At 40.0% G+C, this 18,705-nt stretch overlaps 1 protein-coding gene across 1 annotated transcript; it reads right to left on the bottom strand.

Moving 5' to 3' along the window:
- Nucleotides 1-3,829: 3,829 nt before the first annotated feature.
- On the bottom strand, nt 3,830-18,429 carry LOC119151420 (histone RNA hairpin-binding protein-like). The gene is made up of 12 exons (XM_037395351.1): nt 18,172-18,429; nt 16,914-16,936; nt 15,068-15,169; nt 14,230-14,361; nt 10,919-11,068; nt 9,922-10,046; nt 9,120-9,236; nt 8,025-8,132; nt 7,515-7,628; nt 7,103-7,216; nt 6,139-6,331; nt 3,830-5,236 (listed from the first exon to the last, which is right to left on the bottom strand). Exons 1-8 carry the CDS (start codon nt 18,427-18,429, stop codon nt 8,056-8,058), a joined length of 984 nt encoding a protein of 327 aa, XP_037251248.1. The 3' UTR covers nt 3,830-5,236; nt 6,139-6,331; nt 7,103-7,216; nt 7,515-7,628; nt 8,025-8,055.
- Nucleotides 18,430-18,705: the final 276 nt, after the last annotated feature.

Raw genomic sequence — 18,705 nt, 5'->3', positions numbered from 1 at the left:
TTTCTTCAGGATCATACATGGTTTGCTTGTCTACATTTTTGCTACATGCTTTCTCTCGCAGGTAGCAGAAAGCCAGCAAACCTGGGCTCTGCTTACTTGTCAGAAACACAGTTATAGGCTCATACTGAATCTAGCTCATAAATGCATGGATTCAGTCTAATCTGAAATCTAGCTCTGAAAACAATACAAAAATTCTGCAGGTTTCACCAGTAAAGCTTTCTAGTGCTGATATGGCCGTAGTCCAAAATACTTCTGATGATATTTAGGGATACGAGACTACTTTAAAAAGTGCAATCAAGATTTCTTGCTGTTTTAACTTGCTTATTTGTTTAGCAAGGTTGCAACAACCAGTGCAGTTCTCAATCTCTGCTCTCTCACTCTAAGACTTGAAGAGCAGCAATAGAAAATTTAATAGTCACCTGAGCACGTGCAAAGCAGCCCTGGAGTAGGTGTTTTTCAAATTAAAGCATAAAACATGTCTTCTGACGAACCTGGGTGATATTCATTACTATGAAAGGCTGTATTTGAGTAATACTCGCAAGATCGGCAATGGAATGCGTCAAATGAATGGCAGAAGTAGCAAAAAGAAGTTGGTTTGTTTGGGTTTGTTTGAACAGCTTAACACAAAAAAGAAACTACCAAAGCCCAGCAACATTTTTTGGAGAGCGTTTCTGAGCACACATTGACAGCTGGTGTTTTGATTTTTTTCACGCGTACTAGCAGGGTTGAAGCATATATTGAGAGGGAGAATTTGCATCTCTCTACTGCATGGTTTCACAAACTACACAGCTTATGCAATTATTTACAGAACTGAAAGATACCTGCTACTCTGACTGGTGTTTCTGGTTATCATTTATATAGAATTGGAACTCTTGTGGTCCACAAGTTGAGTAGAAAGAACAGTCACCAGGCAGAGTGGGTGGCAGGACACACCTTCACGTGCTAGGAAGAAGGAATTACCTGAACAGCGTAACTGCAGCAGAAACAAATACATTCCTCTAGGCCCGTATTATTTAAGTAATTAAGACAGCTGTTAGAGGAACAGCACCTGCAAATACGCAATACATACCTTAGGTCTTTCTGCCTTTTCTTCACCACATACTCCCATTAATTCCAGGTCTCTAGACTCAAACCTCGAGTAGTTTCAGGAACACATTTTCTTCGTTTCCTGATTCATCTTTTTCAGATTTGAACTGAATGGCCTACAGGAACATCCCAGCTGAAGTGTAGTGAATAACCACACAGCCTTCCTTAACCCTTTTGCAGGTATAAAAAGGGGCTTTCTTCAAGGCTGTGCAAACCCATACAGTACAGTATCGACAGCTGCTTTTAACTCTGGGCATAAGACCAAAGCAAAGAAGGTAGAGGTCAGATAAGGGTCTCAGATCAGCCCAGTAAAAACTGCTGAATTTTCTTCTACCAGAGACCACTGCTGTATTATATATGTGGTCTTGAAAGCCAAGAGAAAGCACCTGCTCAGTGAAGCTCAGGATTCCTCAGATGCACGAAAGACCCTCTTCACGGTGAATTCAGAAAGCTCGTTGTACATTGTCTTGTTAGAAGTGGGAAAAACTCACATTACTTTTTTCCAAAAAGGCACAAATACTATTCAACCACCTGGCTGGTTTTTTTTTTTTTTTCCTCCTTTTTGCAAAGCTGTGCTAGACAACAGAGGAATGAGTACACACAAGACACACCAACTTCCCAGCAAAACTAACTTCAGCAGTGGGAAGACGACTGCTCCCTGCTAGCCTGCCTTGGGGACTGCACCAGGCCAGACCAAGAGTCTTCAGACATAATTTGCAATAGCTTTTAGAAATTAAAACTGTTTGAAATCTCAGCAGTTGGCTTGCTTTGTATTGAGTTATCTTGCATTACTTCGCTTGACTCTTCAATGGTTTTACACTCCCCCCCCCATTTGTGAATTCACTGAATTCAAATGTTTCACTTCTACAAACTGCATCTGCATTCTCATGATGCGTATCTCAGACTCCTGCTAAGTATCTATTTGGAAACAGTGTTTTAGTTGTTTAATGCCTTTTGGTTGGAATGACTACATACTTTAGTGCTCCTAGCTGAAATCAGTGGTATTTTGAGAGGAGGTAAGGGGAAACTGTGTTCACTTTCCATCAACTCCTCAGTTTTTCCTCAAAGGCTGTACACAGTTCCTGTACTTAATGTCCTCAGAGATCTCTGTTGTAGGATGTCTCCAAAATGCTTGCCTCTGGGCGGTAACAGTCAGGCTGGCTCTATGCTCAGTAAAACACTAAACAGTACAATGTAAAGGATTTACCTTGGAAGTTCTTTTCCCTTTACCTGGCCTTACCATAACCGTACAAACGCATGCACCTCCTGTGTGGCATCTGCATAAACACCCATGCTCCTGCAGGAAAGTCTGCCATGCTAGCACCTTTTCTTTCCCACACACTGCTATGAAAAACAGAACTGTGTTCCTGAACCAAGGACATGCCTGAAGTACAGCATAGGTTCAAAACACATACAAACTCTTGCTCTGAGATAAGAAGTCTTGAACTGCACGTTTACCTGAACACATCCAAGTGAGCCAGACAGATAGCTCCAGCCTAGAGGCCACACTACTTCTAGCACAACACTGTGTAGAAGTTAAATTCAGTTTATCCAGCAGAACTGCCTGCTGTAACACAGCTTAGGGATTACAGCTGCCTTGCATCTTTCTGTCCTTGTCAGCAAAGAAATTCCTTCAAAGAAAACACTTTCACACCACAAGTACACATAACCAATGGCATAGCAGAACTGCTGGTGAAGGACTGTTTCTACAAGCACAGATAACGTATCATCTGTAAGGAGATTCTCCCAGTGGAAGCATGCCAACAGGAGATACGTGTCACTTCTTTGAAGAAATTTAAACTTGGCCGTTCAAGTTCAGTGTTTATTTTGACTTAATTGCAAACTTGAGCACAGATATATGCAAAGTGGATTTAATTAAAATAGGTAAAATTTATGGAAGGCTAGCAAATACAAACTGGAGATGGACTACCAGACTTCAGCTTTGCCTACCTCAGTTGTAAACTCTTATGCCAAACAGCCTTGGATAAACAAATTAGTGGACTGTCCGCATTCCAGTTTTAACTGCTCTGCTCAGACTGATGAGGTTACTGTTACTAATTAGAAGACATTAGGATGGTCCTACATCCAGTGGCAGCACTGCAAGAACGACTTTAGCAGACCTCAAACCTATCTCAGTATCATTCCTTTCCTTGTGCTACCATAGCTTGGCCAAGCATACAGAACCTGGATTAGGGAATAAATCTGCCCAAAATTTAACTGCCACAGGCAAAATGGTTATATTCTATTTCTAGTCTAAGTATCTTCAACTGAGAAATAAAAGATCTTTTAAGGACTGCTGAATTACAAATCCTATGGATTTGTGTCCATATATCCACTGCAGGTCCTATCCATCATAGGCAAAAATTTAAGGGCTCTGACAGCTGACCTTAAGTATTCCATGACAGCCTATTACTCTTACCCAACTGCTCCATCTTCTCCAGGACACCTTTCTCATGGCAGAATGAGTGCTGGGGCTTCAGCTGCTCCCTTCCACTAGGTTACAATGCACTAAAGTTCATGACTAGATGTCAAAATAAAAATGAAGGGTTGGACACAACTCAAATTGTAAACTCCCTTTAAGAGTTTGTTTTCATCTCTGAAGAGTCCTCCTTCCCCCTTTTAGCAAGGGTTACAAATAACTCAAAACACCATAAAACAAACAAACAAAAAAAAGACAACTGAACCCACATGCTCCTTTTGTAATGAAACTCTGACAACATAACATCAAAAGCAGACTAATAGGGATCTTTAAAGTTAAAGTCTTTAATTCTGCTGCATAAAGACAAAATGCCAAAAATTTAACACATTCCCGTATTTACAATCACCATAAATCACATGAAAGCATGCAGGCTGGAACAACAAGGTTCTAAGTTATTCTTACTATTACTTCTTAGAAAACTGCTGTACAACTGTGTTCCTACTATACACACACTTGAGTGCTCTGTGGTGTGTGACTGAGCCACCCTTGTGCTGGGACACTACTGAACGCTATGCCCGAGCATGCTAGGAAATCATGTTTTAGAAGGGACTGGGAGTAGTTTCTGGGGAAGCAGCTTACTCCCACATCAGCAGCACAATAGGTTTTTGGCCCTTGGGTACACTGCCAGCCCCACAACAAGGCCACTGTGTGTCATCCCTAGGCCTGACATAGTTCTGCAGTGGTCTTGCAAAAAAAAAAACCACCAACCAAACTCCTACAGAGAGACAATTCCCAGCTCTACCAGGCATTTGTATCCCAGTACATGACACACAAAATGCCACAAGGGCTGTAAAAAATTCTTGTAACTGGCACATGAATCTGGTCTAAATTCTACTGTAGCCACAAGCCCTCACTTTGACCTTCTGATCACAGTGCTAGAAGAGTAAAACAAAGGAGAGCCTATCTCAACACCATCACCACCCTTAGCCCAGACAGCCCATGCCCAGAAGCAGCTCCAAACCTGCAAATGCTGCTGCTCACCTCCAATTCCTGTAGGAACAGCAGGCACTGAACTCATCCTCTTAATACCCTTAGCAGTAGATTGTCTCTTCAGGTCAGGATGCAATAACATAAAAGCAAAATCCAGGTATTTACACTGTGTTGCTGTTCATACAGTCACTTACCCCCTTAAAGAGAGGGATCAGATTTTGATAAACCATCTGCCCTTGCTCTCTCTTTTCTCTCACTAGGCACAGACAAATTCAAACTTAATATATCTTATCTCAGAGAACAGTAAATAAGGCCAAATGGATGAGCAACCAATCCAAAAGCTAAGAACAGTTTAACTGGAGAAAGGTTACAATTATGTACATTCTTTTGAAGCAGTTCTTCAGGTTGGATGTTACAATTCTGGTCCAGTAAAAGAAACAGAGTTTAACTCCTTCGTTTAAAGGGTGGCATTCTGCAGATTGACTCAATATTGGACCAATTCACCAGCGTAACATTAGCATGCTAAGTAGCACGATCTCCAAATGGCAACAGCAGGATCCATCAACTGAAACAGCCTTTATAACGATGCACATGTCATCTGCCAACACAGGTACAGCAGAAACGTTCTCGCAAAAGCTTTAAGGAACATCCATCATCATTGTAGCACAGGCTTAGTGAAACCTGAAGTTTTACACTTGAGGCAGAGCTTGCAGAAAACTATCCTTAAAGAACTGGAGAAACCTAAAAAGGTAGATAACAGCATTTTATAAATACAATCTATCTAGTCATTAAGAGCAAAACATTTACTATTTTAAGCTGCAGTGTTATAGTAACAGTAAATGAAACACAGCGCTGCATATGGTGAGCTTAAAACACAGTATAAAAGACAAACCTATATTGTCAATACTAAAGAAAGTTACAGATAGTATGAACACTTTGCGAACATAAGTTATTGGAAAAACATAGAGAATACTACATATTCTATACTCCTGAAGTATTTGTCAGAGCAAATGAAGCAGCTGAGCCTATCTTTCCCAGTCCCTTGCATAATTTTCACATAAATGTCATTATTAATTCATAAAATACATTTTTATCTCAATTCTAATTAACACATTTCTGCTGTATCATAAGTGTCCTACTAAGGTTTTTTCCTTTCAAAAGCAACCACATACATTCAAACTTACAGACATTTAACTGGGCTTCAAAACAGCCACTTCTGTTTTTCCCATTTAAGACAGAAGTTTTCTTTTAGCAAAAAGGCAGGCGGTATGGAATTCTACCATGTAAACCAGTATCTGGTTTGCAAGCAACTTTTCCCTGCCACAGCTGACGTTCTGCCAATTGAGTTAGAGCTCATCACACCTAAAACCCATGGTTAAAGGCAGTGTCTCTTAAATACTGATCTTTGCATCCCCAGGAAACCCATGTGTTGCTCCACAGAGAAGCTATTTAATTCACTTTCTACATTTTACGTGTCACAAAGATTTTTTCAATTAGAATGAGTGATTACGAACCCACTGAATATATATATTCCGTAATAGAGCCTTATTTACAAAGACAACTGCAAAGCAGCTAAATATCAATTATACAGAAGATCAGAAAGGCTCTCTTAACTATGATGTACAAAGGCATGCTTCTTTTACCTGCACATTTCACCTTACGTTGATTGCACATATGCTGACTGTAAATCTCTTGCTTTTTCAGTACAGATTTTATGCGACTGCATCAGTTTTCCAAGACTTGATCTGCTGATCTCACGACTATAACCCTATTCTTCAAATCATTTTCTGTCACAGGAGAAAGTCCTTCTTCGATACTTCTATATACAAAGAGAGACTAAATATTTTCAAATACTGAATTAGCACTTTTCTAAAGTGAATCCGTATTGTCTTATTCATGCTCAAAGAGTTTAAATTAAAAATTAATAAAGTCAACATAAAAATATCATTAGCACAATTTTTTACTCTACCTGCCTTTTCCTCATATTGCTAGAATTCAAAATCTACATAGTCTAAAATTAATACTGTGCTGTATATTTAATGCCATATGTTTTACTATGCAAAATATTCCCACATCACTATTAAACAGATATTTACATCCTAGTCCATAACATTTCAGAGCCTGCACTGAATGTAGATCAAAGACAATCAAGTCATACAAAAGGCTATTTGCTAATAAAAGCTATTTTGACTCAAGATTACTACCCATCCTATTAATGCACTAAAGGAATCTACAGTCCAAGAGAAAATTTTCATTGAAATCTACTGCTGCAAATGCAAAGTTGTGATTTCATCACAAAAATATTAAAAGGCAACAAAGCCGCTACTGAAATAATTTAAAAACCTGACTCGTTATCATTCGGGTGATAACACAATGATAAAAATTTTCTGGCTGAACAGGTAAAATGTTTCAATTTACCGGGTCCGAAGTATTAGATCTTTAAGTTGCTGCATTAAATGCAATCAGAAGTGATAAAATACTAATACAATACAGGAATAAAAAGAAAAACTGGGCTGCTTGAACTGAACAGTTGGATTCTGTAGAATGACACCTGTATATTGGCTACTGAAAAAAAACAGGTAAAATAAGTAGTCAGCATGAGCTCACCTTGGTATTTAAATTTTTTTCCTCATTATTCTACCTTCAGCACTTGCACTTCCCCATCCCCTTTCAGGGTATTCTGGCTGATGTCCTTCCAATAAACTGCTACAAAGTTTAAGCCTACAAATGAAAAAAAAACAAAAACCAAAGAGCAATTTGTTTTAATATGGTAACCTTTTATACTAAATACAGCTACAACCTGCTATTTACTCTAATACAGACCATAACACAAGAACATTAAGGACATAATATTACCACACAACATATAAATACTGGCCAACACATCCCTAAGAAGAATAGTTAAAAAAAATATCTATGTTTATAAGAAAAGCTTGGATTGAAATACAGCAATAAAGCAACTGTGTTTCTAACTTAATACGGAAAGAAAAGCCCCTGATCGATGAGTTGCATTTTATACCTCTCCAGCCTGCAGTCTGTATCTCTGCAAATTTTGCTGTCAGGCAGAATGAAGTTAGTTTTTTTCTGTTTCTGATTGTTCCATCCTGAAGAACAGCTAGCTGGAATCGGGTCACTGCATAAAAACAAACAACTATCATTATCAGCACAAAACATCTTAACCTCTAAGGAGGCAGAGAGGAAGCTTTCAGCTCCTAGGCTGTGCAAGTGAGAGGCTAGTAACAACCATGGGGACCAATTCTGTAAAATGCTATTGCTTTCCATAATACAAAGAGGGTGAAAGGGGTTCACCATTTTCCAGCATTACTTAATGGCAGAAGCAGCAGATGGAGAATCAGACTGGAAAAAGCCAAGTAAATACAAATAACAACCAAACACACCGCATGTTGGAAGAAATGGAAGAAGAAAAAACCAGTGGTATTAAACAGTGAAAGAAAAGAAAGATAAAAAGCAAAGGACAACTTCACAGCACAAGCAATAGACAGGAAATCATGATGACTATGGTATTTACCTTGTTATTTCTATACCATGCTGTACTGTCATTACTTCGTTATTTTCACCAAAGGCTTCCCACTCTGAGCACTTTGAAAAAGCCTCCTGACATCCTGATTCAGTAAGACTAGAAAGAAAGTGAAAAGGTCTGAAACCATGGACCTTTGCAACACAGTTCCTCTAAATTCTTCTGAGGGTAAGGGGGCTAAGTAGAGAGAAAAAAACCCACACCTGTATAAACTAAACTTAGTGTGAAAAGTCTACTAAATCCCCAAAAACGTAAATAATTGTTCCACTTTTCCTGGGGTTCTGACAAAACTTTGTATAATTAAACTATGCTCTCCTCTACATAGCCTATCAGTTCTCATTTATAAGAAGACTTCTTGTGAAGCAGCTAGGAAAGGAAAAAAAAGGAAATATGATAAAGACCAATTGCTAGAGGAGTAGTTTAATTCCTGAACAACTTCAAATGAAGACGTAGCCTGAAAAACTCTACCCTTTTCTTCCATCTACCCATACCATCTTTCATAAAGGCAGGGAAAAGCTTAACTAAAACACACAAAGTTTCTTTCACATTCCTTCATGGATACGTATTCTCTTTAATACCTGTAGCAAAGGAGGCAATATGGTGAGAATTAAACAGGCAGCAAGTTCAGTATTTGCTGACAGATTGCAATGAACACTGGCTGATTCCCTTACCATAACATTCATCAACTTGTACACACTCTGCAAGCCAAAAAGCAGAATACAGTGCACATAAGAGGTACAAGAAATAACTACGGCAGATGCCTAACAAGTTCAGAATTACAACCTCTGAAGCAGAAACCAAGTTCCACGAGAAAGCAACAGCACATTAGTTTTGCCTAAATCTACACACTAGACTGTGCTATTTTGTGCATTCTGACACTGAAGTTTCTTCACTTTTGCAAAGGATCACTGCAAATATTTGCTATCATACAACACAATTATCTGGCATGATTTCCCTTCCCCATTAAATTGCACACACATTTAGATAAAAGTAAAGCTATTAAGAAATGGAGGGATAAATACTAGCCATATTCCAAAAGTCAGTGCATAGTATCAATGAATCTCCATATGGAAAATAATTTCATACCTTTCCAGTGTGTGGCACATATGCACATAATGTTTTTTGCTCTGTGAAACCCCAGAGGAGTCAGAATTGTTTCTTTTTCTGCGTTTCCAGACTGGAGAAGAATCTGGAGAACAGGGACTACAAAAAAAAGACAAATTACACACTCAACATTTCTCATTTGTGTTTAAATGCTTATCAGAGTCCTGCAAAATAACAGTACATGCTACACAGGAAGACTTTTTTTGAGGTATCACTCTTCAGTCACAACAGAAGAACAGAGAAAACGGCTCAAATTTTGGTAACCACTCCACTGTATTCCGGCAAGTGAACCCAGCCACAATCGCAGAAGAAACTTGGAAGCAGGACCATTTTCAGCTCCATGCACATGCCCCAGATCAAGGTATCTCAGTAAACAGGGAAGTGCATGAGGTGCTGCACTGTTAAGTCTCCCTGCTGTTCTGCACACAGGCATAATACTGTTAATTAATGATGGTCACTCTTGTTTCTGAAAAAGGTATCCATCCTACTTTCAGCATTTGGCAACAGTAGTTGAAGAAATGTCAGTACCCCACTGTATAACCACAGAAGCTGAAAAAACACTCCCTTTTGCCACTGTTAATCATGCAGTTCTGTAATGCTGATATTTTTCCACATTTAGCACTCCATACCAGTGTGGATTACATTCAACAGCAAAAGTGCCAAACTCCAAAGCTGAGCATTAACTGCCCTCCCTTGTTAAATGTTTCCTACAAAACATCATTCCTGACAGCATCAACGTGTATTGAATTGTTTCAGTAAGTTAACCATAGAAGTGACCTCATACCTCTCCAGTGCGTGGTTAGTCTGTCTGCATTCATCTTCACACTCGTTTTCTGCTTTTCGTCAAATACAAAGGAGCCGGAAACATCCTCGTCTTTGCAGAACCATTCCTGGAACTGCCTGAGGGTTCTGTACTTCTAAAACCAAGAAATTAAAAAAGTGAAAAAGCCGGGGGGGGAAGGAAAAAAAGGGATTTACATACTACCCATCTGGCTTACCATTCCAAGCAGAAGACAGTTAAGCTGCAGTAATAATTAACAGTTCATCTTGTATGACATCGAAATGGTGCAAACAACTGCGCTTCGACCTTAGGTCAATTACACACAGCTAAAACTATTTACACAATGCAGTAACAGAGCTAATAGAATTCCATAACTCTTTCCTCTCAATTTACTAGTTCAAATCTTACAAAGTTTTAGGTGGTGTCAATTAGCAGAGCTAGCCTTGTTACAGAAATACAAAGTTCTGAAAAGATAAAAAAAATTCCATCTTGAACATAGCTGCCACTGTCCTGCAGAGCACAGAAATCTCTTAATACTCTTACACTTCTCAAACCCTCTAACGTATTTTTATTGCATGAGAAAGGCTGTTCCACTGACATCAGAAAAAGGAAATATGGAAAGGTTATCAATGTCAAGGCACAGCAATAATGGAATTTCTGCTTATGCCTATCCTTTTCTAGAAAAATAATTGCACCTTGTGCTCACCAGCATAAACACCCAGAGGAAAGAAGCATACTAATGTAGACAGACCAAATACCTTGCTCCCCAAAGCGCCGTATTGAAGATGAATTTAGACTAAATAATGGGAATATCTTGAAGACTAACAATTCAAAAGGAAAACAAGGCATTCAAGGAGACTTCCATTTCTAAGCCTGATCCCCTCTTTTCTTCCCAGTTAGGAATTCTCTAAAGGAAATACAGATAGGAATGCTCTAAAGGAAATAGAGAGTCCTCCTGTATAGCTAGAGACACATGCCGACTTAATTCACCCATACGCACACTGGCTGCAGATCCCAGGTTTCTTCAGTAGGAGGATCCCAGGCATGCAGTGCTATCTTCCATAACCTGATCTGCTGGTCCCAGGACCTGCGGCTGTACTTCTTAAATTTGTTGGGAGTTCTAGGATGCACTCCTGGTATTCGCTGATTCCTGTAAATACAAAGTAACATTTATTATTTCAGAACATGATTTCTGTTCTTAAAAAAACCCTCAGTCTATCAGATCACACAGGCGTCAGTGGCCTAATAAATTAAATTTTCATATTTTTAAACACTTAACTGAAATGCCTATGTTCTAAAACATTGTCAAAACCAGACCACTCTAGCAACAACTAACAATAACATGCTGAGTCAGACAGAGGTTCTTCAAGTCCAGCAATCTGACAGCTGTCAAAACCTGATCCCTACTGCCCATGGTCAAATATGAAACAGAAGCAGCATAACTGATACTCCTTTGACAGCATCCTAGCCTCCAGCTACTTCTGTCTCAGTTTTACTGAGACAGGTGCAGTTTCTTTGTGTTTAGCCTTGTACGGAGTCTGGCTGGGATGGAGTTAACTTCATTCATAGCAGTACTGTGTTTGGGATTTATGGCTAAAACACTGCTGATAACACACAAATTTTTGGCTATTGCTGAACAGTACTTGCACAGCTTCAAGGCCTCCTCTTTTTCCCCCACTCTGCCCTGCGCCCTCTCGCAGCCACTAAGTTCAGGGCGAACAAGAAGTTGAGAGGGCAAACTGCTGGAACAGTTGACTCAAGTTACCTAAAGAGATATATTCCACACCATAGAATATCATGCTTAGCATAAAAAACAAGAGCACAGGAAGAAGGGGAGGTGTCTTCCAAAGCGGCCACTGGTCAGAGACTGTCAAGGCACCAGTCTGCTTGCAGCAGGCAGTGAGAGTGATTGAGTGCATTTGCATCGTTTGCTTCCCCCCCCCCCCTTCTCTTCTTCACCTATTAAACTGCCCTTATCTCAATCCATCAGTTTTCTTGCTTCTGTTCTTCCTATTCTTTCCCCATCACACTGGGGAGAGGGAGGGAGCAAGTAGCTGTGTGGGTACTTAGCTGCTGGCAGGGGTCAATGCACAAGTATCTTACGTCAACTTTTATTTCACCACTGTCCATGCGTTACTACAACAGGAATTGCTAGAATTCTAAATAGCATTTGTCGCTTAGGAGTTTAGAAAACAAAGTACCCCACTCTCTGCGTAAAATGTAAATGATATGCCTTTCCACTGAGTTACACTGAGCAGACACTGTAACAATGGGGTCTGGGATCATCTCATGGCTGGAAGTACTTTTTCTCAGCTGGTATCTCAAACCCAGATCCTGCCCACCAGATTACTACTGGAGAGCTCACTCAAACTGTATCTACAGCACAAAACAATCCCGTTTATAGTCCTACTATATCAGAGTCAGCTTTATGCCTGGCAGGACGTATATTACAATAATGTTTTAAATCATAGTAAATACCTTGGTCTTAAGTGGTTCCGTCTACCAGCTTTACAGATCAACATACCATAACACTTTTCTAAGTTAAGATAAACAGATCCCTGCTAAGGAACAGTATTAAAAACTACCCCATTAAAGTGCAACCCAAACACTTTTTTTTTTTTTTTTTTTTAAGGTTTATCCCATGTTTTTTCTGAACACTGTTCTCACCTTTTCCTGATTTCCACCTATGATTTAACTGAACACAGCACAGCTATGCAAGTGCCAGGCATCACCGTAAGACTGGCTGCAGTCCTACCACCGACAACAAAATGACAAGCAAAATGACAATTCACAAAGCAATCCCAGACTCTTTGAAGAAAAAAAAAAGTGTAACTGAAGATGTGACAGTGTGTCCTGGTTTCAGCTGGGATTGAGTTAATTTTCTTCTTAATAGCTGGTACAATGCTGTGTTTTGGATTTAGTATAAAAATAATGTGGATAACACACTGATGTTTTAGCTGTTGCTCAGTAATGCTCACTCTAAACCAAGGACTTGACAAGTTTCCCATGCTCTGCCAGTGAGCAGATGCACAAGAAGCCAGGAGGGAGCAGATCCAGGACAGCTGACCCAAACTAGCCAAAGGGCTATTCCACACCATTGAGCGTCATGTCCAGTATATAACTGGGGTGGAGTTAGCCTGCCGATCACTGCATGGGGACTGGCTGGGTGTTGGTTGGCACGTAGTGAGCAACCGTATTGTGCATCGCTTGTTTTTTTCTTTTGAGTTTTATTCCTCTCTCCCCTTTCATTAAAATAGTTATTATTTTATTTCATTTCACTATTAAACTCTTATCTCAACCCATGAGCTTTACATTTTCCCCCCGATTCTCCTCCCCATCCTGCTGGGCAGGATGGTGGAAGAATTGAGTGAACGGCTGCGTGGTGCTTAGTTGCCAGCTGGGGTTGATTCTCCTCCCCATCCTGCTGGGGCAGGATGGTGGAAGAATTGAGTGAACGGCTGCATGGTGCTTAGTTGCCAGGTGGGGTTAAACCACAACACCATGTCATTGTGTGATATCTGTGATCATTTATGGTATCTGTTAGTTGATTTTTAGTCATCTAGTCTAATCTTCAAGTTTTGCTCAACAACAAGCTTGCAGTGTCCACTGCACTTGGCTGGCAATTTTCACCCAGACTCTTAACAGGTAGAATCCATAGAAAGCTGGCAACTGTAAGCAGCAAGCCATATTAGAAAAACACCTCTAAAAAAATAACCCTCAAAACAAACAAACAAATGAAACACAAAAAACCAATAGCACAAGTACACATCCACACATTGCTACAACTAGCTTCTGAATCTTGACAGCTCTGCAGTAAGTAGAGGGGGCTGGCTAAGAAATCTTGTCTGAAGCCCAAACTGGAATGACAAAGAATGACAAAAAAAAATTCAGGTTTTGATTTGTTAGTTACTGATGAATTATTAAAGACTGTTCTCCCTTACCAACACTTAAATGCAAGGCTTGATTCAGTCCTCATTCAAAGCTGACATTTTCTGGTATCAATTAACGTCACATTGACCTAGCAGCACAGTCACCAGAAGCATCACAAGGAGCTGATTAATACAGAATTTATTTAAAGTATATTTGCTAATAGTAACAGCAATACACAAAGGGAACATTTAGCTTTAAATTTTCGCTAAATTTGCTCATATACAGAAAATACCTAGCTTCTCTTTGATAAAAATAAATTTAAGTTTTCTTCATTTACTGCTCATATAGTTTTAAGAGAACTAAACCTGTGTGCCGATCTACACACACACACCAGGAACAAGTAAGAGTTTATTTGGAAATGTGCGACACAGTGCAACTTACTTTGGAACTTCTTTAATATATCTGTCATATGCAAGAGTATTCTTTCCAAAGTTGATCTGTTTCTGTCTTCTCCTCAGAACCACTTCATCGGTTTCCCTTTCAGCTGGATTAGCAGAATCAGTTGAAACAGAACTTAGAAATAGAATTAGAATTAGGTTGAAAAGAACCTTAATAGCTTCACAGCAAGTTATATGAACACGTACTCTAGAACTGCTTGGGTTCTTACCCTGACAGACAGCAAGCACAACTCTTACTTCACTAGTTTACACAAGTGAAAGTTGTGCTAACCAAATGAATCATCGCAAGAGCAGGTTTTGCAAGTTCATGCAATTGCTCAGGTTTGTAACAAGTAAACATACACCTGAGGGTACTGGTGCTAGAGCTGCCTTACTAGAAGCTTATAGCTAGCCCTACAAGCAAACCAAATGGTACATGATTATTGCATATGTATGTAACCTCCTAATACAAATATGAAAAAAGCTTAAACTCAGTAAGACGGATAATAATAAAGGAAGCTAGCTTAAATAATCTAATAGTCATTTCTCTCTCCAAGCCTCAGTGGTTGGTTTTCATTTTTCCTTTCACAATTCCTGTATTTTCTCCTATGGAAAATTGTAATGAATGTACAATTTAAACTGAAGAAGATAATCTGAAATGATCATACAAGTAGCTTTTGAGATAAGACTTCTCAGTGCTACTATGTCCTTAAGGATTCCTTCAGGCTTGAAATGCAACAGCCTGACTGTATTTCAAACCTTCATTAATACATGTAAAGTAGTCAGAGATCATCAGATGGCTATTGCTATGCAACAATAGTTAATAGTTGTTCAGTACTTACTTCATAATTTTTTTAGATGTTCTCATTGCTTTGTCTTCTTCAATTCTACTTTCCCAGTCAGGGTAACTAGAAAGAGGCCTAGAATGTTCTGGTGCTGTAGAGCTGGAAATAACGATAACTCAGTATGAACATTATTGATGAACATTTTTAATGAACAGAATCTTCAGTAGTGGACAAAACAGCTTCATAACTATAACATCACGGGCATGCCCCTACTCTTATTTCAGTTCAAAGTCAAACAATAAAACATTTCAGCCCAAGTCACCTTCCAGCAGTGATGTAAGATTATCAGTTTTACTTTGCCAGGAAGAAATGGACATGAAGTGAATTTCATGTCAGAACACAGACCTGGCAACCTCTTAAAATACTCCCAGCTCAGCCAATGCGAACCCACCTTTCTACTACTCGAGGACCTTCTCAATACTGCAATGCCATTAAGGGCACAACTCATGAATTACTTGAAGTCAAACTCATATCTAGTTGCTGCTCTCTGTCACTGGCAAAGGACTTTGTAAAGGACCAGGGAGATGCTCAAAAAATAGAAAAATGCCCATCATGTGAGCAGAAACAACATTTTGTCAGACACCTGTCCTATCACAACATAATCATTTCAAGAATGTAAAGCTGGTATGTAAAGCCAAAGAGTGAGTCAGGAAGCTCTTAGTTAAATAATCAGTTGGATCACCGGTGCTCTCCGAGCAGAGAAACACTTATCAGGTTCCTCATTCAACTTAAAAAATATAATAAATGAAAACTGTATAATGTTGTAATTATCTGCAGTGATGAAAACTCCCTTCTTTTAGTCTGTCCACTTCTTTCAACATTAATGCCTTAACAGTTAACATAATACAGAAGTACATTTAGCTTATAGTCATACTTACCTAAACAGTTCACATGAATAGACAAAATTACCATCTATGCCACCAATCTTATTTTAACACACAACAAAGATTCCACGGAGGAATCTACTCAGCAGAAGAGAACACCAAAATGCTGCTAGCACATCCAATGCGACTCACAATCATAATATACCGTTAATATTTTTTATGATAGTATCAAAGACAGAAAACAGTCCTGAATACAAAGGCTTTCCTAAGCTCCTCAAAAAGATTCATTATTAACTGAAGCATACAAACAGCCACAGAACTTACAATAGCCTTCGTACAATGTAATACCAGAGATGTACAAATTATATATTATTCAGTAAAATATTAATCTCCTTTCTAACTTACATTCTACCCATGTATCTGCACATATCCAAGCACTCACCACTTTCATATTCTGTCCGACATAAAGATACCAATCTCAACATGCCCTCCACCTTAGGTGGTAGTCTAAAATACCCAAAGCAAAGCAAAATACTCTTAAAAACTACCTACCTATAAAATTTGATCTCATCTCAGAATGTTCTCAGTACTGGACTACAGGAAAGAAAATATTTACTAAAACTGTAGTACAGCTAAATATACCAAATATACTGTCAAGTGAAGAGGCAAACATCATGCTTGGCCCACGCTTAAACTTTTTATGCTTTGCTTATGCACCTTATATAAAAGCATATTGCTTTAATGGGAATGTTACACTAACACTGAAGACCTCCACAATAAGGGCTTAAACTACTACCTCAGCATGTACCATTTCTCTCAAATGGAATACTTGCTAAATTATGGCATGTATTTCAATTAGCCAACTGAATGGTCTACTCTTGCACAATGCAGATACTGTCTGCTAACTCTGTACTACTGTATTAAACATTTCATCTAATCACATCTAAGGTTTTGTTGGAATCCTAAAGAAAAGAGCACAGCAAAGTGAAGATTTAAAACAAACCGCACATACTCCTTACCTCTCCAGCCATTGGTCTAATGTCTACGTTGATATTCATCAAACACCAAAGAATCTGAATCATTCCAGTTTCTACATTCCTGTACTTGATGCCAGCAGTATGGATGTTGCACAGAACTAGAACACAGAATTTTCATCAGAAATCAAGTCACTGGAAGTCGCTGAACATTGCCTATACAAAACAACATGGACAAAAGAGTATCATCATCTATATTTACAAAATGCAGATTTGGCATACAGATATGTTATTTGTGTCAATTTACTCATTCAGGCAACACTAACTTAACAAAGTGTGTTAGACAATGCAATTGCTGAGAAAGATCTTGAGTAATCCAAATAAGACATCAGAATTTTAAAATAAACTATTAATACTTAGATTGCAAACAGAAAGGGTATACTTTTGGCTAACAAAAAGGGGGAAAAAAACCCCAAGAGGACTGTCACCAGTGCTTATGGAACTGCTGATATGTGCCAACATTCATAGACTATCTTCTGTCAGCAACACATTATTTGACATTATATGCCATTCTACCTGCTACTAAACTTGTGGAAGAGGCAAATACAGAAACATCACTTCAACATAAGAAACCAGCATGTCTAAGGAGAAGTAGGTCAAATGTTTACATGGAACACTTTTACACAGGAAATTCTTTACCAGACACTGCTGTGGAGTCCTCACAAGTAAGCAGGGGGACAAGGAGTTATCTACATTTTCCTCCTCAAGTTCTGGCGGCTTGGCACCTTAAATGATAGGTTACTAATCAAAACACCATCACAGAATGTGCTAACATCAGGCCTGGCTTCTGGGCTAAGGACCACACCTGCAGATGCATCACCACCAAGCCTGAGAGAATGATCCCATATTGCAGACTCCACACTGTAAACATACTGTTGTTCTGTATGTGAGAGTAAACAGCAAACACACATTCTGCATGTGTGAGATCACTTTTTAACTCAACAAGCGAGAGGGAAGGAAGGCTTCTGCTATTTTAATCCTGCATTAACAACCCATTTTCTTCCCCTTCCTCCTCCACCCTGACTGGCTTTGGGAGTTTCCTGCTCCCAGAGGCCTCAAAGTTACTAACACACAGCACAAATAGCTCACTCCAAATCGTGCATCTAGGCAAACAGACACTTTCAACACATCACATTCCATTTTTGCAAAGGTAGCGAGTGGATAAAACTTTTCTCCAATCACCCTCAACAACAACTACTCAAAAGACTTGAAAAAGACCGGGAAGGCACACCACCTAGCATACCTTAGGGACAACACTATTTGAAAATCTGGGGAAATACGGTAACCGAAAAGTATGCCTTTTAGAAACACTCCAGTATTTCTTCACCTGCCGAGCCGTGCAGTCGCTGCCCACCTCAGGGTCCGCCCTAAGGCGACCCCGCCGGACCGGCGCCCTCCCCACCCGGGCCCACAGGCTGCTGCCCGGGCTGCAGCCCGTCTGCCCCGACCCAGCTCCCTCCCACTGCCAGAAGAGACCAAAAGAGCCCCCCGCAAGAGACATGCCCTCAGCGAGGGGCTGAAGACGCTCGGTGGAGGACGGCGAGCTGCTAGCACCTGCTTCCCCCGGCTACCGAGGGGGGCCGGGCTGCAGGCCGGGGAAGGCGAACGAAGCCCACCCCGCGGCCGGCACCGCCTACCCCCACCCACAGACGCCACACGCCCCACCCGCCCACACAGCAGAGCGCCGGGAGCTCTACCGCCGCCCTGAGGGAGCAATGCCCCTCACGCCCCGGCCCCCCGCAGTAGCTCCCACCTGCGCAGCTCCCCCGGCTCCCCG

The sequence above is a fragment of the Falco rusticolus genome, chromosome 1 (assembly GCF_015220075.1).
Source record: "Falco rusticolus isolate bFalRus1 chromosome 1, bFalRus1.pri, whole genome shotgun sequence".
NCBI classification, from domain to species: Eukaryota; Metazoa; Chordata; class Aves; order Falconiformes; family Falconidae; genus Falco; species Falco rusticolus.
The sequence above is the reverse complement of the archived record's forward strand: the minus strand, read 5'-3'. Positions and strand labels throughout refer to the sequence as shown.

What these genes read in the sequence shown, in the direction of transcription:
- LOC119151420 (XM_037395351.1), bottom strand. Translation starts at nt 18,429, where the DNA reads ATGTCTCTTGCGGGGGGCTCTTTTGGTCTCTTCTGGCAGTGGGAGGGA. An exon ending in ACATCTAAAAAAATTATGAA is followed by an intron (nt 14,362 to 15,067) that starts GTAAGTACTGAA and finishes TCTATTTCTAAG; the next exon opens with TTCTGTTTCAACTGATTCTG. An exon ending in ACTAACCACGCACTGGAGAG is followed by an intron (nt 9,237 to 9,921) that starts GTATGAGGTCAC and finishes TTTTTTTTGTAG; the next exon opens with TCCCTGTTCTCCAGATTCTT.